At 33.8% G+C, this 26,363-nt stretch overlaps 2 protein-coding genes across 2 annotated transcripts in view; one reads left to right on the top strand and one right to left on the bottom strand.

Annotated features, from left to right (window-relative positions):
- LOC144968508 (uncharacterized) overlaps positions 1-4,625 on the bottom strand; it is a 29,804-nt gene extending 25,179 nt beyond the window's left edge. Inside the window, exons 1-4 of the mRNA XM_078906959.1 lie at positions 4,451-4,625; positions 1,400-1,506; positions 860-1,060; positions 132-292 (exon numbers count right to left, since the gene is read on the bottom strand). Of these exons, the coding sequence (XP_078763085.1) occupies positions 132-292; positions 860-1,060; positions 1,400-1,478 (441 nt within the window). The 5' untranslated portion in view covers positions 1,479-1,506; positions 4,451-4,625. The remainder of the gene's footprint in view (positions 1-131; positions 293-859; positions 1,061-1,399; positions 1,507-4,450) is intronic.
- Positions 4,626-6,697: 2,072 nt separating this feature from the next.
- Positions 6,698-24,841, top strand: LOC144968509 (ankyrin repeat domain-containing protein 13D-like). Its single transcript, XM_078906960.1, has 14 exons — positions 6,698-7,037; positions 10,338-10,473; positions 11,063-11,187; positions 11,826-11,871; positions 13,600-13,653; positions 14,988-15,077; positions 17,002-17,188; positions 17,795-17,861; positions 18,176-18,346; positions 18,743-19,022; positions 19,497-19,658; positions 20,544-20,641; positions 22,007-22,074; positions 22,454-24,841. The coding sequence occupies exons 1-14, from the start codon at positions 6,942-6,944 to the stop codon at positions 22,716-22,718; spliced, it is 1,845 nt and encodes a 614-aa protein (XP_078763086.1). The 5' UTR covers positions 6,698-6,941; the 3' UTR covers positions 22,719-24,841.
- The last annotated feature ends 1,522 nt before the right edge of the window (positions 24,842-26,363 follow it).

Here is a 26,363-nt window from a genome sequence, read left to right on the forward strand (position 1 = left end):
AAATGTCATATATAAAAGAGTTTAGAAAGATGAATCAGGAAACAAGGTTTTAAAACTACTGACACGAATCAAATTTAAAAATCCATGAAAAAAAGCTGTCAGCCTGTGAGATAATCATTACTGACTTTTACCTTAAGGGTATCCTGCATGGAGACTAAACCACTATCAACAGAAATTCCTGCTGTCATGGAATTACCAACAGGTTCTTGGTTGCCGACTTTGCCCACGGGTCTGGGTTTGCAGGGTGGAGTCATTATAGGAGACATTGATCTGGCAGCATTTGGGCGAACAGCTGGAAACAGGAAAAAATAAATTAATTAATTAAGGCATAATTTATTTTAACTACCTTTAATAATTAAATTTCGGGTTGTTTTTTTGGGGGTTTTTTTTTTGGAGGAGGGGGGGGGGGAGTTGTTTTTGTTTTTAGGGGGTTGTTTTACATGACATCTAATTGTTGAAATATGATTGCTAATCATATCAAAACATCAACATACATCTTAATACCTCAGCAATAGATAAAAAGGATAACAAACCAGATGAAAATAATTTCTTTTCTTTTTTAAATTATTCTCACAAAAAAATAAAAATGTTTTTAATACATAAATAAAAAATTGCTGCACTGAAAATCCTACCTTCCAAGAAAAGTGGAATATTTCTCATTCTCATATTCTGGTAAATATTGGATGCAATTGGGCTCATAACATTTTTCAAATAAAATTATTTTCTTTTTTTTTCTTTAAATTACCATCCAATAAAAATATAAAGTTATGATATAAATTATTATAATCATAATTAACTGGAGAAAAACTTGCAAAAAAGATTGTAGATCCAGAAATCACAAAACAAGTTATACAAATACCTCGAGTCCCATTATGTTGTTTTGCAGCATGAAGTGACTGTACTTTACTCTGTTCTTTTTGTAGTGTACTGAGTTGTTCCTTTTGTTGCAACATGAGCTGTAGTTGCTGCTGTTGTTGCCATTCCCGCAACTCTTTAAACCGTTGAAGTAATCTGGCTTGCTCTTTGGCCTGGTGCTGCTCTAGTAATTCTAAAGAAGTGGCTGGGAACAAGTAAAAAATATACAGTTGTCAAATATAAAGAAAGAACACACAAGATTTAAAAAATTGAAATGCTTATTGATTGGGATGATTCTTCATACCCCCAGTTGTTATTGTTTACTAAAAGTTATTTTTTAAAAAGGAAAGCAAACTTTAGGAGTTAACTTGTATACTTAAAGCAGAGAAATGGCTAGGGTCAACGATAAAATATTAATGTTCATTCTATTATTTGCTTACAGTTATTTGTCACTAGCTGCATAGCCCCTGTTGGAGACCTAGTAACTGACCTTTTTTATTGCATGCTAAATATTATACGTTTGGAATGTAAATTAATTCATTACCACTGAAACCACTTGCTTCAGAGAAGTCTTGACTGTTGGTAAATGTGCCCTCTTGGTGTAATGCCATGTTTTGATCCATGGCAGCCAATCAAATCATGTACATGTACCTAGTTTCAAAAAGTCGTTGAAAAGGAAAAAAACACAATCTTAGTGTCAAATGTTCATGAATATAATACTAACTTCCAGATACCTACAACAGGACATTTTTAGACTCTTCAGCCTTAAAAAATCTTGCAGAAATTCTCTCTTTGGAAGTTGAAGTTAAAGAAATGATGCATGTTTTTGTTTGTTTTTTTCAAAGAATATAGAGAAAGGAAAGAAGATAGAAAAAGATTAGTTACCAACTAGCACCAATTAATTAATTCATTAGACACTTTTTTACGAAGTTGAATCTTCATCAAAATTGATCTCTATGGCTTAACTTATATGATATAAAACCAGTCATTGAGCTTAAATGGAACTTATATATTATTTATATTGAAAAAAAGGAAGATGATAATCCCAATCCCTTTTTTTTTTTGGTTCACTTTATAATTAAAAATAAGTTTCTACTTGAGAAGTTTTAGATTCTCTCATAAAGCAACGAACTCAATTTCTTGTCCACATCATATCATGAGGAGGGTTATTCAGATCAACTGACTTTTAAATACCCCGTCTTTCAATTTAATTTTTAAAATGTCTGCGCTGTCTCACTGGCAGAGGGGTGTTTATTAGTGCCGCGCTGAAGACCGGTCTGGACCGGCGGTCCCACAGTCTTTTAGCTGTGAACCGGAGACCGGTCCCATAGGGGAAGACCGGCGGCGGTCCTCACTTCTTATCACCTTTCAACTAGTGCGGGGCGGTCCTTGGCAAGCTTAAGGACCACGGTCCTACGGTCTCGCGCCATAGCCTACTACTTCCCCAGCGATTCGTTGCTTCGGTTGCCTATCTTCCACCAATCACCACCCATCCCACTTAATTAATCGCACCCACCCCCCTTTGCCATACACTAAACGACACAGACGACCATACAGGCAGACGACCACCAACCTCCACTCCGCAAACCGCCCTTTCGTGTGTGAGATGGGGGGAACAGGAGGCGCACGCCTTGGACGATTCCATTATACGGGGTAAATTTCAAAATTTACTACACCATAATGATCGCAATGACAATGATCTATGATGAAGGCATGACCCCTCTTCTCTAATGGGTTATTGTTTGAAATGTATGTGACTACTAAAGATGTGTGTGTTTGTGTGTGTGTGTGTGTGTGTGTGTGTGTGTGTGTCGAACCTAGCAAGTAGCAAATCCGATTTTTGTTTTCTTTTGTCCATCTCTTGTCACCACTCCTTTCTATCGCAGTGTTGTCATTTAAAATAATACAATAATATTAAAATTTCGTTTGGTGTTTTTACTAATCAAATAATATGAGTTTCATTAGTTTCTTCCTTCCAAAAAACCCAGTTATAACGTCTGAATTTTTAAAAAGTCCAATAGAATATTTGGGGACCCCGATAGCTCAGTTGATAGAGCACTCTCTTTATACGCAAAGGGCCAGAGATCGAACCCGGGTGCTGTCGAGTTTTTTCTGAATCCCTGTCTACTCAGCAATGAATGGGTAGCTGAGTTTGTTAGATCTGGCGAAAAGTCACCATCGACCCCTCTTATTACCTCATCCACCCCCTCTTATTATAACTTCACGTCTCTCTCTTACTCTTCAATGCTCGCTGCCCTCTAATGTGTGTGTGGGGGGGGGGGGGGGGGGGGGGGTAGGAGTTGCGTGTGTGTATCAACGCCACGAACAACTCGATCAATGCCTTGGGCGATGCCATTATCTCTGTTAATGGGGATAAATTTCAAATTTTATTAAATTATCGAAGTAACAATGAAGTACGGTGAGCAAATAAAGAAGGCATCACCCCTCTTCTCTAATTAGGTTACAATTTGAAATGAGTGTGACTACTCTGTGTTTTACTCCTGTAGACCACGGTTTTCATCGTGTAGCGGTCTTTAACGGTTCAAGAATGAACGATCCCACGGTCTCAAAGGTCAAACCGGTTCGAATTTCCAACAGTCTCTCAGGAATGTTCAATGTCGAAAAGGACCGGTCCTAGGACCGGTCCTTGCGGTCTTCATTTCCCAAGGACCGTAGGACCGTGGTCCTTAAGCTTGCCAAGGACCGCCCCGCACTAGTGTTTATCGTCTGCCATTGTATTTGGGTTCAATAAACAGCTGATAATTTGACTGTTTAATTTACAAGAATTTAAGAAATTATAATGTTAAAAGTTTTCCATTGCAATATGATCTACTATCTCAGCATGGCTTTAATTATTGTGTTCCAAGTCACGTTCCACCAGTAACCTTTGTCCCATTGTCCAATTTCTCTTTTCCTTCTGTATTTCTTTCGTTTATGTATGCAATCTCTCCCCCCCCCCCCCCCTCTCTCTCTCTCTCTCTCTCTCTCTCTGTATGTGTGTGTGTTATTTACTCATGTCTTAGTATATTTCTGTGTGTGTGTGTGCGTGTTATAGTCATTTCTCCCCCCCCCTCTCTCTGTGTGTGTGTGTGTGTGTGTGAGTGTGTGTGTGTGTGTTATAGTTATATACCATCCAGCTCTAAAATTATATAATTAGAACTCTTCTAATGTTTTCATCATATTCTTTATCAAATTTGCCATAAAATTGTCAAGTTTCAATCTTTTAATCCACTTATTACGCGAGATACAACCAAAGGTCGAAAACAAATGCCGAAAAAGCGTCCCATATTTTCGCGTTTTTTCCTCTTCTTTGCGGGTCATCCAAATAAATGACACCTTTGTTGAAACTTTGAAACTGCATAACTTGTTTATTTATGAATGGATTTTCAAAATTCAAAAACATTTTTACTCAGTGGAGATAGGGCTTTGATTTTAGACAAAAATTTCCTCAAAAAGATTTTTTAAAAACATTTTTCATCATAGTCATTGCTAAATGTGGTCGTGGTTGTGATAGAGAGAGTAGAGTGGTTGTTGACAAGACAAGTCTGTACTTGAATTTATCTACGAAATTTCTATAGGGCATTAGTTAACAAACCTTTGTCTCCCTGATTCTCTGACTATCATTTACTACAATATTGTATTATTTATCGCCATATCATATTTCAACATCCAGGCAAATCGTATTATTAAAATGTGTAAAACGACAACATTTGAGTTCAGCGCTTGTTGTCACCACCATTTTATCCGAAAACAAAACAAAAGCGATGATCAGAAACAATAACGTTATGCCGTAAACTTAATAAGCTCAAAAATATTCAATTTTATAAATTTAGATTATTTTCAAGGACGTAAACTTATAAGTAACGCAAATTAACTAAATCGTTATATTTCTGAGTTCCTTTGATAACTCTTTGGTTGTCGTAAAACGTATCCCCCCTCGAAGTATGTCACACAATTGACCTAAATTTCCTTTACTTTAACCCCCTCCTTACTAACCACAGTAAAATATTCACATACGTTACGATGTAACCAACAATTTTCGCATTCTAATTACTTTTGAACATAACAAAATTTTAAAATATGTAATTGTAACAGCTATTAAAACTTGACACTGTATTGAAGTGTTCATGTTGCTGATCAATATAATAGACTTGTTGCTTTTCTGTTTGAGTAAGAAAAATCTATTTTTGTGATGGGTGGGTGAAAAAGTCTGAAAATGGTGGTAAGGAGAGAGTTAAGTCCATGTGTCGCACACTCCTTCCTCTGTGTCAGTTCCACTCTGAGTAAAAGGATGCTGTTATGCGTTTAAGTAAAATACCGACAACACCCGCCAGTCGGATATTATGTACCAGCATACAAAACTGTGTAACCTTGTGCGGTGAAAGTGCGGTGAAAGTGCGATTGATATAATTCAGTGAGAACGAATCACCAAAATGGCCATCTATATGAACTGCTTTGTCCCGATATTAGAGACGATGGATTATACAGTTATAAGTTATGAGGAAGATAATACTGCCATACACGGGCATTATAAGAAAGAAAAGAAGCAATTTATCTCACTCACACAACTTTAGCACCACACAAGAAAAAAATAACGATATGTAAGCTTCAATTTATTAAACGAAAACATAAACTCTGGACGTTTCGGGTTTTCCCTTTATCAACAAAACACAATGAATGAAACACTACGGGCCGACGTGTACATATACCTATGCAGGTCTGACATCCGAATCCACGCATGGGCCTAGTTTAACATTGTTGTAATGGTAATATTATTTTACGTCATATTTTGAGATTTCCATTACAACAATGAGCCCATAAGGAATTGGGTTATCAGACCTGCAAATATGTGCACGTCGCTAAGGATGAATGAGAGATGCGTGAATGGCGTAGTTAAGGTGAATAAACAAAAACAATGATGGGGCAGGAAATATAATGTTTAAGGAAGCATGAATTAAAATATCTAATATGACAATGTGCAATTCATGAAAACATATAGAAAGTGTGGGGGGGGGGGACGTTTGTTTTTTGTTTGTGTTTTTTTTTGTTTTTTGCTTTATTTTTTGTTTGTTTTGTTTTGTTGTTGTTTTACTTGTTTTGTTTTATTTGTATTTTTGTGCTGTCTTAATTTGCTCTGTCTTCACAGTAATATATAATCACTGACTTAGGCCTACTTGTTCACGTACCTAATGATACAGTCCTCTTTTCCTCTGTAGCTCCACGGAGCCAAAGTTTATTCTACTTCCCGTTGATTTGAACGGAGAGTAACAATCTCTTACTATCCTTTTTGTTGTTTTTTTTTTTTTTGTTTTTGTTGTTTTTTTTTTGGTTTTTTTTTTTTGGATAATGCCCAGGTATATCGCAAAATACTTTCACCTAGATCTAACAGACCTAGCTACCCAATCACTGCTAGGTGAATACGAAGGTTGAGATGATCGTGAGATGTCAGTGAAAAAAATATCAAATGCACCTGGAATCGATTCAATCCCATTGCTCACGAGGCTAGTATTTTACTACTGAGCTATCTGAAACCTCAGTAAAGATTTCAAAGAAAGATTAATATAAATCGCTTTTATGGTTTTGATAGTTTCAAAGACTCAGGTGTACTGAATTGTCCCAATCATTTTATTGAGTTTTCTCTTCGATTCCGATGGGATAAACGGTCTTTCTTCTTTTCTCCCCTGCGATCCCGAGATTGACAGTTTAAAAGATATGTATTAGCCATTGAATAGGGTAGGTTTGTTGTTTTTTTTTTGTTTTGTTTTTTAGTTTGTTTTTTTTTTCTCATCCTATTCTATTTTTTTTTTCCTTCCCTCCACGAATGAATGGAATCTTTTCCGTTGCTAAATTCCTCTTTACTTCCGACTTCCGGGAGCTAAACCCGATTATAAACTGTGATGTTATTTTGTTTATTTTTGTCTTCATACTCATACTCATACACTTGCAGGATTCAGGGTTTTATGAATTGAAAATACACGGTTGTGGTTTAGAAAAAAAATGTTCTAAGCCCAAGAGCCTGTAACTCTTTCTAATACTTAAATATCGATATTAAGATAAGATCATTGATTGAAATCACACACAACACAATGGCTCGAAATCAAATGAAAGATGAATTTCCCATCCACTGGCTTGTTTGGCACAACACTGCCGATGAATTAGAGGATGAATTGAAAAAGAAATTGGTAAGTTGTGTCAAATGAATTTAAAGCTTATTTTACTGTTACCGAAATCTATTTATTTTTCATTCGAAGTCCCGATTAAGTAAATATAAATAAGTCGAGTCTACTATATGAATATGAAGGTACTGTTAGGCACTTAAATGAAAATTCAGTTTTCAAATGACAGTATAAAATCTGGTTTACTATGATGCAGTATACCATCCCGATGATAAAACCGTTTGAATTTTGTCTCTAGGTTATATAGAAGCAGAGTTATTCAATTTTTTATGCCTTAAAAACACCCAAAAATTACTATAGGAATCAGCCTGAAATTGGGCACCAGCTGACTGAAAAAACGAAAGGGGATTCCCCTGAAACACTGTGACGTCACAAGGCTAGGAGCCAATGACCGACGCTGACCACGGCAGTCCAAGCTGAAATGGCGTTACTTTGGTAGATTTTGAAATGAGTGTGATTTTATGGAATGCTCAAAGGGTATCCTGGAAGCAGTTTTGAAAGTTGAAAATGGTATCATTGGAAAGGAAAATGATTGAATTTTATGATTATTTATGTTTTAAGGGGATTTTTTCATGAATGATGATAAACGGCTTGATTTTCTTGCCCACTACAATAAAGCTATCTTTCCATTACAATATCTTCTAAATGAATTTATGGAGGGAAATGGTAATTGTACCAAATAATAGGGCGTTCAGTGCCCTTTATTTTGGTATTTAATTTATCCAGTTCTGTAAATAAATACCAGAGATATCTCAATTTAACCAAGCCATGGTTTTAGCCTGCAGCTCACAAACGATAACTAGCGGTCACACAGGTGAATGGGAGAACTGTGACACAGATTTAGCCATTCATTTAAGTGCCTAGTACTGTGACTGTGACTTACACTTACTTTAACTTTATTTAACTCTCCTCACTCTCGAGTGAGAGAGAGAGAGAGAGTCTATAGATTAGTACAGGACAATAGGACTCGACTTACTAAACCTAATCAGGACTTCGAATGGAAAATTAATATATTTCGGTAACAGAAGGTAAGATTGAGATTCATGTTTAAACTCCTTTGTTGTTGCCTTTATGTTTTGGTCACTGTGGCATTATGATGAGTAGTGAAGGTGTCTTCCTTCGCGTTCGCTAAAACTAAAACGACTAAACCGCTAGGTGTCTAATTTTTGTCATTTTGTTTAAAGTTAGAGGATACGAAACAAGCTTCATGATCATGTCATAATCATCATAACGGTGTATATTTCTTCAATTTCATTCTCAATTCCTGATTTGATTATATTTCCCAGAAAACAAATAATCCCACAAAATATAAGTATAAGTATAAGGTTAAAAAAAAAATAAAAAAAATAATTACTTTTATTGGGAGGTTTTCCGTAAGCTCCTCGTACTAAGGGAAACAACTCAAGTATTCCTTTAAATAAAACTAACCCTAAGAAAAAATAAAACCTAGTAGGGCCTACCTTTGCCTTTAACTAACCCTAATAAGAAAAACAAACACCCTCATTCTTCACTCTCCAAACATGAAAAAGATTTATATGTATATGAAAATTAAGCTTATATTCAGACCTATGATACCCAAAACCTGCCATGCATTTTTTAATTGACACGAATTCAATGACAGTGATTCTAAGTTGTAAAAAACCTTAATTTTTCTGATCGCCCCAAGACGCTGGTTGGGAGGCATCATATAGATCACAGATTCTCTCTGTTAAATTGACTAATTCTGGAACCATTTGTCTTCTTAGAGAAACAAATAAGATATCAAATTAAATTATATATTACAAGTCCCATCCATCTGATTGAGTCAAATTAATTATTAAGGTGTACTTATTTCGAACATTTTATCAAAGTGCCTAGATCAAGGAATTGTGATTAATTTATGAAAATTGTGTTGCCTGGGGGGCTGACGACTGCGAGTTCATCATCTTTCAGCCAGTGGCTGTGAGTGGAGTGAGTAAGTCTCATTCTAGCCACTAAACAGTTGCCAATTAGATATATTGTAAAAGATAAGCTATGGTTTGAGTCATTCCACACCTAATCACCATAATTTTTTTAGATGGGAGGACTTCCGACATTTCACAGCATTTTATGATATTGCAAGACATTTTAAGAAGTACAGAAGCTAGCAATTGTAAATCATTCTGGAGGGGGGGGGGGGAGAATTCCATCCCTCCGATTTGTTCAAACTAATCACGACAATATCCCTTTCTTTGAAAGCTATGTTGGGTGTTAATTTTCACCGTATGTGAACGGATGATTCGATGCAGTGGCCCAAGCCCAATGAATGAATGACAATGCATGTATTTTGATTTTGTTTGATTTAATTCGATTTTTTTTAAAATATTTCTTTTGGCCCTTTTGTGCTGAAATTGAATACATGCATATATATATATATAACAGTAGCAATCTATTAGATGCATTGTAAAGACAACTAATCACTATCCAGATAGACTATGGACATTACAAAAAAATAGAAGAAAATCTTGGATAGGGGATTACAGTATGTTACTGGGGTATAATCATGCTTATTTTTTTAACAGGTAAGAAAATGAAAGAAAAAAAAGAGAAAATGAATGAAAAAGAAAATATAACTTGATAAACATGATTTGCCCTGTGGTTGGAACATAGAGGAAACTTGACAGTGGGGAATATTAAAAGAGTGGATTATCTTTCAATATCTACTTATTTATACTATGTTTGTTGTTATAACAGCAAATATAACAAGATTATAATCAATAAAGATGTATTTTAAATCCGAACAAATCTTATTAACTATTTGAAAAAATAAATCATCCTTGTCCATGAATGATATGAATCTGTTCAAAATTAGTGGTATTATATAGATTTAGATATTTATTTTTATATTGATTTTAGAAATTCATGAATATATTTAATCAAATCTGATAGACTTTTAATTTTACAAGGTTAGTTTTAGAATTAAATGGATTTTGCCCTATCTATTTTTCTTAAAATTTCATAAAGTATATATCTTAAATTCCTCTTTTTTTCCCCTGTCATATCATTCATGGACAAGGATGATGTATTTTTTCAAATAATTAATAAGATTTGTTCATATTTAAAATACATGTTTATTGATTATAATCTTGTTATATTTGCTGTTATAACAAGAAACATGGAATAGATAATTCATTATACTTTCCAATGCTAAAGGGGAAACTGGAAATATAATGATAACCGTTTTTAAAATAAACAATTCTATTTATATTGTTGTTGTTGTTGTTGTTGTTGATTTTTTTGATTTTTTTTTTAACAAAACGCTAAATGTAAAGTGGATCTAAATTCCAGCACAACATAGAACTTCATGATATTCATGGCCGTACGCCTCTGCATCTGGCTGTTACTTTGGGTCATCTGGAAAGTGCCAGAACTCTCCTTCATTATGGTGCCAATGCTAATGCTGAAAATAAAGGTTACTGGTCAGGTATGTCTGCATGTAGGATCATTGTCATTAGCAGAGCTGCAAGTAAATCTTTTCCTTAATGTTGGAGATTGATACATTTGTAAATACTAGTTTATCTAATATCTAATTATATTGAATAGGGTGTTGAAATGAATTCTTTAAACTTTTGATGATTACAATCTTTCTTTGACTCAGCAGGACGGTCTTTCAATAATTGAAATGGTATATTTCTGTCAAATTTCATTAATAAGATTTTGATCATATAAAATGTCTCTTGATATTTCTGAATTTAGTTTTGCAATGTTGGAAGTTTTGATCCAACAATTTGCAGTCATAAACAAAGGAACAAACATCGACCTTGAAGACTCCAAATCATTTCATCCCATTTTTCACAGGAAGAATAACACCAAGTGAAATGATAAACTAGAGTGACAGTATGATGAAGTCAAGAATTAGTCATTATTTTACCTAATCATTAGGGACCATTGAATGCATTCAGGCTGCCACCCCATTACTTTGTCCTTTAGTTAACTTGCTCAACTATAACTTATATATTATATTTATATTATATTATGATGATGGTTCCTTTGTTTTCTCCATCGACATTTAGTTCTTCATGAAGCCATCTGTACTGGTGATCCTGAAATAGTGCAATTAATTCTTCAATATCGAGACTTTCAACGCTACTCAAAGAGAACTGTAGGTGTTCCTGATCTTTTGAGAAAGTTACAAGAGGTGAGTCAATATTGATGAAAGGTATATTTCTATGAAAGCCTGTCTTGTTTTATTTTAGATCTCAATGGGCTGTATTTAAAAGATATTTGTTATAAAATTGTTTTGTGCACTATGGATCATCTATATAAAAATCTGTCAAAGTGTATATTTCACATCAGTTCCTGTTCTCATATTTTTCACTGGATCATTTAAAATCTACAAAAGGCCCAAAGCCATCCAGTATAGTTGTAGTTGTAAGCGAAAAATGAGCTGGGAATCCCAGTTAATAGCAACCATTAACGACTTAACAATTACAAAAATCACAAAGGCCTAGTTGACTTAATAGTTGATGACAATAATGTGTGTTCACAGGTTACAGAGCTGCTCAATTTTGCTCCTTAGAGGAAATAAACAATCAATATTATTACGTGCATGATGCCAGCTTAATCTTTTGAATGAGCAAAATGTTTTGATTGCAGGGATAATTCATTATACTGCAGCTATAAATGCACTCTCGTGAATAATGCCTTTTATAAAGAATAAGTATTTCCAAAGTAAGAAATTGGAATGTCAACATATGGAGGTCAAATTTCGTTTTTAAAAAATAAAATTTGTGTTGCTTTTTCAATATTTTTTTTTTTTTTCTTTTTCTTTTTCAGTCTCCTGATTTCTATGTTGAAATGAAATGGGAGTTTACTAGCTGGGGTAAGTTAATATTGGAGATACTGGATATATAACTGTAACATATATTCTGACTTTAATGGTGGTGGGATGTCAATTACCCTTCTTTATATAGATTAACATATCATGGGTTCAAATCACATTTTTTCTTCAGGTTTCCAGAATTTTAGAGGGTGTGTTTCTTTTACTCCAAAAGATATTTACTGTACAACAGATATGCAACCTTTTCATGATATGGGGAATGCTCTGCAGAATTGTTTTTCCCATTCGAACACCTCAATGGTCCAAATTGATCTAATCTTAAGATCAATAATTAAATTTTTTAAAACTAGTTTTAAAGTTGATTTATTGTAAGGGTAGGTCACTCCAAATCCATACCCTTCAGAGTGTGTCACATAAATCCTTTTCCTGAGTTTACATAACTCCATTCTTTATGGCAAATGGATTTTTTTATAATCAGAAGATTTTGAACTTCGCATAAAAATCGACATTCATACTAATCATTATGAATTGTAATTCGAAAAATTGTCATAAGTGAAGCTAACCGATCATGTAAGAATTTAGTTCCTTTCAAAATTGAAACCAAGTTACCACGATTTGTCACACAATACGTAAAAAAGCCAAATTATGTTCTAGTTACATTTGAAACAAAGTATATCACTGATCTTGTCTTATTGAGATATAAACAATGATATAAAAATTAAGAAAATTGGCCGATAAATAAAATTAAAAAGTTGCTAAAAAAGCTAAAATATACAAAAGCAAAAAATCAAATATTTTCGTGAAATAGTTTTTAATCGATTTTTCTGAAACAAAGACCAATGTTCTTCTTTTTTCAAGCTGATTTAAGCAATTTCACATTCCTAATAACTATATTTTTTCCTTTTAGATTTTAGCTATTAGGCCTACTCAAAAAGGTGTTACATTTTTTGCATAATAGTAGCGTAATCCCTGGACGGCGAGTAGCGTCTTTATGTCGGCCGCTCACAATTCTTCATGAATAGATGGTGGTGGTAGATCAAAGAGGGTAAAATTTTTATTTATCAACCATTTTTCTTGGTGCTAAATATTACAAAGTAATAATTTCGCATCATAAAAAATAAACGAAATTCCATTCTCTTTATTACAATAAAATTGATACCACGAATGGCAAAATCGGACCACAAATAAGGGAGTTATAAATTATTCATAATATTTATGTATGTTTACAATAATTGTCATCAAAGTCATTTTTCATCACCATAGTTGTAATTTTTTTCCAATTTTTACCAAACAAAGTGCAAAGTCAACGATTTTCACCTGCAAATAAAATAAGATCCAAATCGCAATTTCTACATGTTTTATTTGTTGTCAGCACATTTATAAAAATCAAAGCTGAAAACAACCTGCGAAACTGACAGGGCCTGCCATTTCCTTCACAACGATTGGATTTTACTGACTGGGGCCAGTCTTGATTACCCCGCCCATGAATATTTGGCCGTTGTCTGTTTTTGTCGGGTTGAATCCTAAAGAGTTTAAGCTGTTAGAATTTGAGTTTTAGAAAAAGCGTACTGATTTGGGGGCGACCTACCCTATATTACAAATGTAAAACATTAAACTTCTAGTGAAATTTTCATATTTTAATTCAGTTTTTTAAAATCCTTTCTTTTTTTTTTTCTACAATTTTTCCTTTAATCATTATAATTAAGCATTCTTAATGGTGGAATCATGATTAGTTTAATGTAGCATTCATTTTTTTACCTTTTATTTCAGTTCCCTTAATATCTCGGATGTGTCCTAGTGATACATACAGAGTATGGAAGAAAGGTATGTTTACTTTATATTTCTAAGAGGTTTAACATAATTCCTAATAATACTGGGGGAGGGGAAAATTATATATTAAGGTACATTTCATTCATATTTATGGAATGTGTCAAGGGCAGAAATTTGGCTAGATTAAGAGGATTTCTGGGTTATAATATTTGAAGGTATGGAGTTTATTGATTACAGTGTAAGCCAACCTTGATCTAATTAGATAATGCTGGGTGGGGATCCTGACCTCCCATAGTGGGCAGGGAGGTACTTGCTGTGTCTTCTATCACCTTGTGTCTGTTTTCCAATTGCTTTCTGTCTTTGTCTTGGAATGAGATTACTTGGTTTTGTCCTGACCCTGGCCGGAGTCCTTCGCTGGGAGGGAAACAGTTGAATGTATGGTTATAGTTTTGGGAGATGATATATTTTCCTTGTAAATCATCTCTCTGTTATGTAATGTTATTTTTTTTATTTTTAACATATGATTTGTAAACATTTGAGTGTATTCCTGTTAGTGGTGAATTGTGCTGGTGTCTGGTTGAGACTTTTAGGTGATCTCAAACTAAGTACCCTGATAGTGTGCTCTCGGAATCTAAATCTGTTCCCTATTTGAACCAATTCCCATTTGTCTTACTTTTTTTTCAAGACCTTTTAATTGTACGTCAAGAAATGTCTTTACCATCCAAATTTCTTGCTTTTTACTGGTGCTGATACAACCTAAATGTGTTGCAAGCGCTGTAAAACCATTAAAAACAAAACAAACAAATAATTAGATAATGACAAAAGAGACATGTATATCTCATTGATATCCCTTTTTTGAACTGTAATACTTCAGACCTAGTCGTTTGTGACTAGAAAGGAAAAACAAATAAATTATTGGCTTAAACTAAAACTCTAAAATCCATGACTAAAGTGCAATTTACCGGAATTTGTGGTGACTATAGATCTGATCATCTAAGCGATTCATGACTTTCCATTGAGTTTCTACCAAATAAGATATCTTTGAGCTTGAACTGATTGCTCATAAAGTTCTTCCCACCTTCTTGTCAACCAAGGAAAAATAATTGAATCATAATAATACAATCAAGGCTGGGAAATTGGAAAGCCACTTAATTTTCAACAGGGATTTCGATAGCCGGCTATCGATGCCACAGCCCCATTTTCCCCCCATGACTAGTCCTGACTCATAATCTCTAATTTTTAAATATGTTCTGATGTCTTCAGTATTGAGATATTAAAATGATTTAATTCTACAACATTTTTATAGAAGTTATGTCAAATTTTACATTAAAAAGCTATGTATTTCATTAGTTGCAGAATAATAGCACTTCCTATATTTAATCATGCAGGTTCAAGTGTTCGTATTGATACAACTTTGTTGGGCTTTGATAACATGACATGGCAAAGGGGGAGTCGCAGTTATATTTTCAAGGTTGCTGGTGAGTCTTATTATTACATAAATATTCAGTCTCTCATGAAATCACCCTTGAATCATATACCTATGATGTTCGCATGGGTGTACGATCCGATAGTGATGTCGTTTCTTCTTCTCTTTACTAGCCTATCCTGCTTCTTTGGTTTGTGATTGTATTTTTGACAGGGGATATTTTTTTTTCTGTTAATCTTCTGCCTGTTTGTTCTTGGTTATTTATAATTTAGCTTATGATATCTTTAGGTTATGATTTTGATTTACATTTGTACTATTTTTGTTAGATTGCTTGTTTTTTTGTTTCAGCGGTCTCTCATATAACCTCAATTGTGTTGGAAGAGACCTAAAGCAACAAACAAACAAAAAATCTCTCATGAAAAAACTGTAATCTGCTAATAGTCCCTCCCATTTTGCTAAACCTAGAATATGTACTCATGTTAGATGGAGATTTTTCACTCATTCAGGACCAACTGTTTAGAATTCACTGCCTCAAAGACTGAGTATAGTGGAATTTTTGGATATGTTTAACAGCAGTTTTAGGACTATTTTCCTACCAACTTCTCATCATCCTCCTTCAGATCCACTGTTCAATCCCCGGTCTAGGCAGGCTGATTTTTTTTCAGATATTTTTTTCTTGTATTTTTGCATTCAGCTTTGTCTAGCACCATTTCATTACACGCTTTATCAGATTTGTTGAATATTGTATTGTATCGACAACTATATTTTTGTAACTTCCTTAGTCAGTGATAATAATCTTCCGCGGAATTCCGGGATTTTAGGATTTTTCTGAAATTTTCCACTGTTTTTGCCGTGTCAAACATTTTCCGCTAAGTGGTAGTTTAGCTGAAAAATCATCGTTATGTCTTGTGTCATTTGTTGACACCTCTGCTCAGCTGCATGATTTTGGTGACACTCCCATGCCCATGACGTTTGTCTAGACACACTGGCGCCAAATGTGAATAGTGGCACAATACCCATGATGGCCTTGGATGAAAAGATGATAGAAAGGGAAGGGGATGGATCATATGGGTGTTAATATTTTTGTACCCTTTGCTTTGTACTCTTTTTTTTTTTTTTGTTTGTTTGTTATGAATTCAATTGAATTCTCTCTCTCTCTCTCTCTCTCTCTCTCTCTCTCTCTCTCTCTCTCTCTCTCTCTCTCTCTCTCTCTCTCTCTCTCTCTCTCTCTCTCTCTCTCTCTCTCTCTCTCTCTCCCCCTCTCTCTCTCTCTCTCTCTCTCTCTCTCTCTCTCTCTCTCTCTCTCTCTCTCTCTCTCTTTTTTTTTGTTTTTTTTTTTTCTTTCTTTCTTTTCCATATTTTTTTTTCTCAGCCAACCTTCTAACTTCATTTTATTATGTTTATAGATATCACTTGGTAATAGAGAGATAATGTAACAGTAAGTTTGACTGATCGATTTAAGTAATCATTTTTTTAAAGGCTTAATTTAAATTCGCTCATTTGATGGAATATGTTTTGCAATTGATTCTTATCTATAAGCTGCATAACCACAAGGTTGCAGTAATACACACACTAGCCGTGTTTGTAGTATAAAAACAAAAATCTCCTTTTGCCAAAAGTTTATCATAATCTCTTGATATAATGAGCAGCATTATAAGGGTCTAAAATGTTTAATTGGAAATGACAATTTGTTAAATTATATTTACAAAAAGTCAGTTTGTATCTAATGATCAGAATAGATGTGTTTTAGAAGTTAGTAATATATAACGTAATATTAAGTAACAATGAATAGCTATGTTATTTTTGCATTAGATTTGGGCTTGACAGACGTTCCGATAGATTTTCCTCCTTTTTGACAAATTGTCATCACTGCTTAGTGATAATAGTCCTTGTCAAGTGTGAGTAGAAGTGCATTCAGACTTGCTGATGATTTTAGAAGTTATGAAATTGATGCAATGCGATCACTGGCTCAACAGATGCAGACACAGCTACAATAATGGAGGTGGATCATGACCAAAAAGAAGTTTACCAAGAGACAATACGCGTCATTCCCCCCACTGCTGACCCTGTGATGATGAGACCCTCGGAGGAAGCAGTGGCTGCTCGTCTCACCTCACCAGCTTGTACGACTTATGTGGACACTGATAGGATATCATTTGAAAGGTAGATAAAATGTTGCACTTATTAAGTGTTGTTAAGTGCTAAACAAGAATACATCTTTTTTAAACACAAATTGAAAGGAATGCATGAGGCAACTAACTTACTTTGATGCAATTATTAATTCATGAGAAACAAGGTTTTGAACAAGTTCATAATCATATCTAGATTTTGCATTGGCCTGCTTAAATGTTATATCCTCATTTATGTCATGAGAATTCAGATTGATGTAAAGATATGACTTGTCGTAAATCATTGAAGTCCGACACTAATCGTGTTAGTGCCAGATGGGGCAATTCTGTTATTTTTTAGCAAAAACCCAATTACAACTGCTCCCCCACCTATCCAAATATTGTGGATAGCCAAAGATTATAATGCTTTAAGAAGTCATTACATCCATGTTTTTTCATTCACTCGCCCAATAAACAAAAGATATCAAGGTTTTTTTTGTTGTTTTTTTTTTCATTTTTCTCCAAATCGGACGTCGACAACATACAGTTTTTAATCAATATTTCGAGTAAAAAAGAATATGTGTGATGACTACTGTACAAAAATCAGAAATTTTTAAAAACACAACATTTGTGTTTACAAACTTGGTTTTTCAATTTGCAGGAGTAAATCTGGCATCTGGGGTTGGAGAAGTGACAAAACAGAAACGATTAACTCTTTTGAATGTAAAGTAAGTATGGCCTTGATGACTATTTAAATACTTCACATGACATAATGTTTATTCTTCCACTGGTTAATGAATATCCATTGTTTACTTATTTCCTGGTAGTTTTTAGAATAAATACAATTTTGTAGAATATTGGAAATGTTAGGCAGTTTTCTCATGGATTTTAATTTGTTGAACATTGAAGGCTGATTTGCTGAAATGGTTAATTTCTGCAAACCTTTTTTTTTAGAGGTTTTCAGTTTCTTGAATAAACATTATTTACAATTTGTTTTTCAAAGGGCATAAATCCCATTATAGTAATTTATTTCTATGTTTAGGTATTCACAGCCAATAATGTGGAATTGGTTACCAAGACTCGTACAGAGCACTTGGGTGCCAAAGACAAACAACGGGCCAAGAAATCCAGTAGTAAGACCCCTTTAGAGTCATTCTTAGGGGCTACAGAGGAAACCATTTCAACTGTTGCCAGTAGTACCAGTTTAGAGGGGGTGAGTTGTCCATTGTGTCACTCTGCATTCTCCTTACTTAATGACTCTAACTTGTTTGATGTATGAAACGTTTATACAATTCAAACTTTTATATTTAGAGGGCAATACCGATGTTACTAGAGAAATAGACTTAAATTTTCACTTTTGATTTTTATTTAAGCATGGATAATGTTTGCTTCTCCTGTGTGTAAAAGTAAATTGAAAATAGTAATTTTTGATCAAGTCTTGTCCTTGATTTTGATAAAAACCACTTTGAATGAATAGCATATCTTTATTTTATATTTATTCTTCTTCTCATTCTTGCTTTTATTTAGATTCCCATATTCTACTTATTTTATAATGAATTATCCATCAATTATTTCATTTGTAATTGACAAATCCACAATTTCATTTTAGATGGTGTCATCAGTGTCTTACAACCCCGGCAACATTAGTGCAGAGGAATATTTTAGTAGTGTGGTAGAACTAGGGGACAAGGATATTGGACGTCCAAAGGAGCAAACAGCAAAAATACAAAAGTTCAAGGCCAGTCTTTGGTTGTGTGAAGGTTATCCACTATCGCTACAAGAGCAAGTGATTCCCATCATTGATCTTATGGCTCAGAGTAACGCACATTTTGCCAAACTGAGAGATTTCATCACTTTACAACTACCATCTGGTTTTCCTATCAAAATTGGTAAGGAGTGCAAGTATATAATTAAATATATAAGTAAGTAAATGAATGGTTAAATAAATAAAATTCCTTTTGTTCATCCTCTGAGAACATTTTTCTTAAGAAAAGCTGAGATAACTCAGGCTTCAGTGGTAGTGCTGTTCTGCAAATTTAGCAATAGGGGCTAGATTTCTTGCTCATGGAAAAAAGCAACATGCTGACTGCAAGGATTGCAGTCAGATCTCCCAGAGATGCCTCATCTGCTCAGCTATTTCTACCCCTACTTATTATTCTATGTTATTGTTTTGTGTTGAAAGCACTTTGGTCTCATAGGTCATCTTCTTATTTTGGTGGAGGATGGGGGGAGAACAAATCTTTGTAATTTTTACATTTTGAAATATATATAGATTGATAGAATATCTTGATTCTCTGTTCTCAGCTTACAAAGTTGGCACTTATCGGCTTTGATTAAAACACCTTATTATTTTCTTCCCCCAGAAATCCCTCTTTTCCATGTATTGAATGCTAGGATCACCTTCGGCAACATTCAAGCAAGTGAACAAGAAGCGCGTCATGTAAGCACATTAAAAACACCAGAGCAAATAACATGTGATATTGAAGAGGAGTGTTTTAATCATCCTGAAGGCTATGGTAGAATAGGTAAGTTGCCCATCGTTTTAGTACTTTTGGTCATTCAATGTTAACGAATGATTTTTCAATCGTGCAAGATCAAATATAATTGCATCATTAGGCTACATGGCTTTAGTTATGGTTTTGTAAATAATTTATTGACTGTCAATCATATGTTTCTAAAAGTTCCAACACTCTGTTTTGAAGAATGGTAATTAAAGAAAAATAAGATGATGCTACTATTACTATCCAACTCATCAGTCATTTTCATTAATATATCAAACACTAGTCATAACCTTCATGATTGATGATGGACACAGAGGGCAAGAGAAGAAAATAAATATTGTAACTGTAGTTCAATTGGATATTTTTTTTAGTTTTCTTGTGAGAAGTCAAGTTAGGTTTAACTTGTTTTGCAATCCGGTAGATGAACATTGTTGGCATAGCATGTCTTTATCTCTTTAAATTGCATTCCTATAGTCTTGACTAAGTTTTCATACACCATTATTACATGATCTGCCAGGGAATATAGGAAACACAGCTATATGCTCAAATATCTTTAATGACATATGAATCTGAGAATCCAGGTTCTTGATTTGACATCTTCTCTTGGTCTGCTTAGAAAAACCTTGAGATGCCATTGATGGGAGCTTGACAGATCTTAGGTGGTATTCCTTTTTGAATGATATTTTTGTGGTCTTGCACTATCACTGTTCATGTCATGCATTATTGTCATAGTCCCAAAACGTTATTGTTATTATTATTATTATTATTATTATTAGTAGTAGTAGTAGTAGTAGTAGTAGTAGTAGTAGTAGTAGTAGTAGTAGTAGTAGTAGTAGTAGTAGTAGTAGTAGTAGTAGTAGTAGTAGTAGTAGTAGTAGTATCATTATCATCATCATGTATATGTTTTAGGTGACGGTCATCATGAACGCTTAAGAGATGAGGATGATGAGCTGTTACAGTTTGCAATTCAACAAAGCATAATGGATTCTGGAACAGAGGAAGATCAGGTAAGCAGCAGAGATTCTTTTACACTGCTTTCCCAAGGTAAAGTAGCATTCTGGTCATGCCATGAGCTTGAAGATTATTTTGAGATACAGCATTTCTCCACACCTCATATCTATCTTGTATATATTTTTTTAAAAATAAAAATAGAAAAAATAAAAATAGAAAACAGTCCTTCTGACCCATGGAGCTTGAATTTATCTTGGTTTCTGTAGAACTAAACAGACTTTTTTCTTTAAAAAAAAAAACAAAGAACAAAAAAGACAGTTTAGTTCTACAGAAATCAAAAAAAATTCAAGGCCCATGCCTCAGAAGGACTAAACGGACAGTGGCAAATGCTTCCCCCATTTATAATAGGATGCAAGTCAATTGCAAAGTACTTTATACCGAGTCTGATAGAACCAACAAGCCAATCACTGGAAGGTGGGACTGGTTGGAAGGTGGTCTGAAAATATTTCGATTGCTCCAAGCCTGATACTGGCCCCTCTTTTGTTCCATGTTGAAATCAATGTGAAATTTCTGAAGTGTTAAGTAGTTTTTCTATAGGTCAAACCCACATTAGAAATAATGCTTTAGGCTGTAAGATGCCAAAAGTCTTTTAATTTTCCATTTTGCTTTAATTTTATTGGTAAATGTAAATACATAAATTGACCTTGGACAGCAATACGGTGCAGAAACTGTATTATATTGGACTTTTAAAATCTGACATGCTTTTTATTTTTAAATTGATATTTCAATTTTTTTAAATCAACAGCGCTGATATGAAAAGGGGGATGTTTGGATGTATTTCTTGTTAAATCTTTAATGGCAACATTGAACTGAATTTCACGCAAATCATAAATTTTTCAACCATTTTTCTGGTTATAATCGGTGGCCAAAGCATTTTACCAAGAGAGCAGTAACAAAAGCCTGATTCAGTTTTGTGTTATGGCCTCCTTGGTGTAGATGGCAAGATATGTGTCGGGTTAGAGTAAAATTGAATTATGACCATAAAGGGTGAATGTTCTGAGATGGTAGAAACATTTGAATTTTATTATTATTATTATTATTATTATTATTATTATTATTATAAGGGAAATTCTTTTTATTCATTCCAATGGGAAAAACTTTGCTTTAGAATCCATTCCAAGGGAATACTGAAATAACTCAGGAGTCAAATTGAGCTTGGGACAGACAAGGGTTATTTGTTCAAAGCCATACAGCACAAAGGGGGGGGGGGGGGGTGAGCTTGGTGCTTCTAGGTACAAGCAAAAATCATATCGCTGTGCTCAGCTGTCCCATGTTTATTTCTTTGAATGCATATGTCACAGTGGTGATGTAATGTAATGTTTTTTTTTTCATTGAAATTTAATTTTAAATACACTTTGCAGGTGACATTTTATGAAGCCCTCAACAAGGGACGGGATGGCACTGAAGATGAAGATAAAATGTTACAAAGGTAGGGGGAAATAAATGATAAAAAATAGTTGAGTTGTTTAATAGTTTTAAATTACTATACATCAGATATTTTAAATCCTGTGAATTTTAGATCTTGGCTTCAGATGAAATTTAAAATTAGTCAAATTCACTACATATTTTCGTACAATAGTGACTTTTAACTTTGATAACCTCTCATGATAAGAAACTAAATACACCCAATACTTCTGAATAATAAATCATCGATCATGGAACAATCTATCAAATATCTAATATCAATTTTTATTTTCTATTTGACTAATTAATTCAGCTAATTGAGCACAATATCTAATTATTTGTATGTTTTGATGTTTTTGAAAAAGAAATATATTTTTTATCGTTGAAAAACATTTTTTCTTTAGAGCAATTGCTGCCAGTCTCCAACAAGGAGGTGACTCATCATCTGAAGATGATAAACTCCACAACACTGTAACCATTCCACCCGCCCTCCCAGCCAGACCCCGTCATACATCCCCATCACCACTTTTGGCTGTGGGAGGGGATGATGAGCAGCTGAGGCTTGTCCTCGAAATGTCCAGAAAGGAGCAGATGGATGAAGAGAGGAGGAGAAAAGAAGAGGAAGAAGAGCTGGAGAAGATCCTAGCCCTGTCCTTGACTGAGAAGTAATGATAATGAGTTCAATGATTGAACATCAATCAAATGAAAACTAGTCTTTGCAATATGAATTAGTGAATTAAGTTGTGACAAATGGTTCTTTGGTTATTAATGGTGAGGCAAAGTTTAAAAATTGTTTGTTTCTTTAAACTTCAATTTATCCATTTGGTTATTAGTTATGTTTTAATGTTGTTCAGTGTATACAACACAAACTTTATTTGAGAGGAGCCCCAGGAAATCCTGGGCATAGTACCAATTTCAGTGTTATTTGAGACTGAGCTATTTTTAGTAATATATTCCCTGCAGACGGATGATTTTGAGCCATTTTCAAATGACTATTTCACAAACAGATTGCATGAACTTGTCAATTATCTGCTTTCAGAAAGCTCTGATGAAAGCTGGGAGGGAAAGGAGTTTCAGGCCTCTCTTTTGTTGTATTTTGTTTTGGAGAATAGAGGCCTGCACAATGCACAGACAGAAAATGAAGAAAATTTTCTTTGACCATTTTAGCGTTTGACGGGTGAGAGGCACGTATGACATGGGCAGGTAGCTTCAGTCAAGGCTGCACATGTTTTTGGTGTAGTTGACGACAGTTTTCAGTTAAAATTTTTCACCAGGAGAGTTGGGACTTGTGTTGCTGTGAGTGTAAATGCAATGTCTCACTCACTTTGCCATCTCACCCCATGATTAGTTTCTTAAGCCCGATTCATTGTTAAAAATGAACAAACTAAACATTTTTAACACTTACAATAAAAAATTGAACCTTTGTCACAGCTTAATTTTTTGTTTCTCATATGAGATTGTTATCTTTTCTGTGACATTACATATCACATGAGGTACTTCATAATTCTGCACTAATTTTTATTTTTTAAGATATTATTTATGCTAGGATTAAAGAAGTGATCAGTCTATAATATTAGGGGCTCCGGACCAATGTAGATGAACATAAATTTGATTTCCTATTATAATTACCAGAAGTCATTGACAAGGTATTGTTTTGTTATATTTCACTATTTGAATTAGACATGTCAGATATGCTGGGGGGGTTTTTCATGCTGGAACAATGTATTCTCTTATTTTAAAAATCACATTTGATAAATATATCTTACGCATGAAAGCTTTTGTTAGATCTTGATTTAAAAATTTTTTGAATGGAACTAAAAGGCCTGATGTTAAATGTAACCTGACATTTTTTCGAGATAAACCAGATGTTGAAAGTTGAATTTTTAATTTAAAAACTGTGAAGTTTGTTCTAAGGACAGAACTAGTTCTGTGGTCCTGACAATTTACTTTTCCAGCAATAAATGAGTAGCTGGGTCTTACTTCTGTGTAAAGTAAGACTTATAAAAAAGATCAGACAACTAATTTTAATTAGATGGATCCACCTAGCCCCAAATAAAGATGAATCCATGGTCTTCAGGATACAGTTTGCTTAGCTAGCATTTATTTTAAAAAGCTATATAATGTAAATCAAATCAATTCATCTTAAATGTATTGGAACATTTATCTTTTATTTATTATTATTTTGCATTGAAAATCATGTAAAATTAAATTGATTAAATCCCTGAGATTCAGATCATTGGCTAAAATAGATTTTAATAATCAGGCATACAATTCAATCAACTAAAAATGAGCTTGTTGATATTGAATTGTATGATTCAGGTTTTCACAGGTAAAGATACCACATTCATTCTCCCAAATAATAAAAAATTGACAAAAATAAAGGCAACCTGAATCGATCAACATACACCATTATGCAATTCATCAAAGACATTGTCTGTCTTCTATTGTATGTTCAGACAATCCCAGACTTTTTTATGTGTGCTGATCAGTCAAAAACTAAAAAAAAAAAAACAGTGAATTTTCTCACCTATCTCTAGGTTTTCTCTGCTGTTTGGACACAAAAAAATTATATGCACAATGTGTATACGTAGCTGGATTGGCATATGAGTTAAATGTGGTAACAGTTTGAGCCAATTTGGGCTTCTCATATTTATTTTAGTTACGACTAGTCTTGAATCTATTCTAGCGTTTAACTGAAAAACACTGTATATGCCTTTGTATATACTGTGCTTTTAAAACAATTTAGTATTGTAGTATTGGTGCTTTGCTTATATATATGTATATATATGTATATATATATATGTATATATTAAATAGTGAACTATTAAACAGTAGATGTGTGCAGATACATGTGGAATTTTTCTCTCTTTATTTGTAATTTCCTACCGCCTATTGTAATTAAGTTTTTAATCATTGCGCTGCCAATGTAAATAAATTCATTTGATTGTTTTCGGTCCATATTTCTTGCTTTGCTAGTTTGAGAAAAAATAATTGATTCCATATTTTAATTTTATATATTCTGCATTTGTAACCCTTTATTACACCCCTTTAGTAATAATAAAGAGCGATTTCTAGGTTCCTGTCTAGGGGATGGGGTGGGGGAGTACAATAATGATATAAACTGTTTTATTTCTTCATATCATAGATAACTATTACTAGGTTGTCCTCATTTCCATCCTATCTGGAAGTTTTTCTTTTTTTAAAAAGAAGATTTATTGGTATGTCTGTTTCCAGAATATATATGTGTATAATTTTTTTTTTTTAAATAATACAATTTCTCTGGTGATTTGTATAATGAGGATACATTGTGACTTTGATTGATATCATGCATTTCGTGACAATGTCAGTTTTTGTTTTAATGATGATTTAAATGTTATGAGATTGTGAAGGAAACAATCATGAAGACATTCCCTACCAAGCCACACACACTGACCTATTTCTATATATTAATGATTATTTTTATCACTGTTGTTATTGTTAATTGTTTTTTGGGGGATTGTTTGGTTTGTTCTGGACGGTCGTTGTGTTTTATTTTTTTAATGTTACTTTTGCAGGGGTTTTTTTTTTTTTTAAATTATATTCATATATTTTGATATCTTAATTCTCATGTTGCTCATCCTAATTTTAAGATTTTAATAAAAATGTGAAGTTAGTATCTAAACACATAATAGGTAGAATAGAATGGCTTAAACTAGATACCTTAATCTGCTATATGGTCTTGTGTTATGACACTTGCTTTCGAATTGGAAGTTCCTGGGTTCGAGCCTTGCTCAGTGCATAATTAAGTCCTTTGAAAAGGCCCTTTACTCACATTCTCTCACCGAATTCAGGTGTAAAATGAGTACCTGGCCTTAAAAGCTTGCCTCTGCCGAAAAAAAAAGATTGTAACATCACCTAACAGACGCCATGTCTCGTTCTACATGTTGCTGTTGGCTAGGGACCCCTTTTAAAGCGCTCTAAGCACATTCAGTGGATATTGCGCTTCATAAATGTTCCAGTTTAAGCGAATAGACATTATTTTTTTGTTTTAATTTTTATATTAGACATACATGTAGGTATCTGCAGTGGTTACAATTATTTTGGTGGGCAAGTATATGGTGAGCATTTTACTTAACTGCATATCATTAATAGAATTTTCTCAGCAGACCAGCATAATGTGAAGGACTTTTACTCTGAGTCTGTTACTTTTGTAATAATTTTGTTACTTAATGAATATTTTGTACAGGAAGTATTTGTAGTAAATCTCTCACAACAGTCCTATTATCCGCACAGCATGTTTGTTATACAGTTCAAGTCTTCAGACAGTCAACTCCG

Source organism: Berghia stephanieae, chromosome 3 (assembly GCF_034508935.2).
Source record: "Berghia stephanieae isolate SIO BIC M18660-M18661 chromosome 3, UCSD_Bste_1.3, whole genome shotgun sequence".
NCBI classification, from domain to species: Eukaryota; Metazoa; Mollusca; class Gastropoda; order Nudibranchia; family Aeolidiidae; genus Berghia; species Berghia stephanieae.

What these genes read in the sequence shown, in the direction of transcription:
- LOC144968509 (XM_078906960.1), top strand. Translation starts at nt 6,942, where the DNA reads ATGGCTCGAAATCAAATGAAAGATGAATTTCCCATCCACTGGCTTGTT. An exon ending in TGAAGGCTATGGTAGAATAG is followed by an intron (nt 19,659 to 20,543) that starts GTAAGTTGCCCA and finishes TATATGTTTTAG; the next exon opens with GTGACGGTCATCATGAACGC. An exon ending in CTGGAACAGAGGAAGATCAG is followed by an intron (nt 20,642 to 22,006) that starts GTAAGCAGCAGA and finishes TACACTTTGCAG; the next exon opens with GTGACATTTTATGAAGCCCT.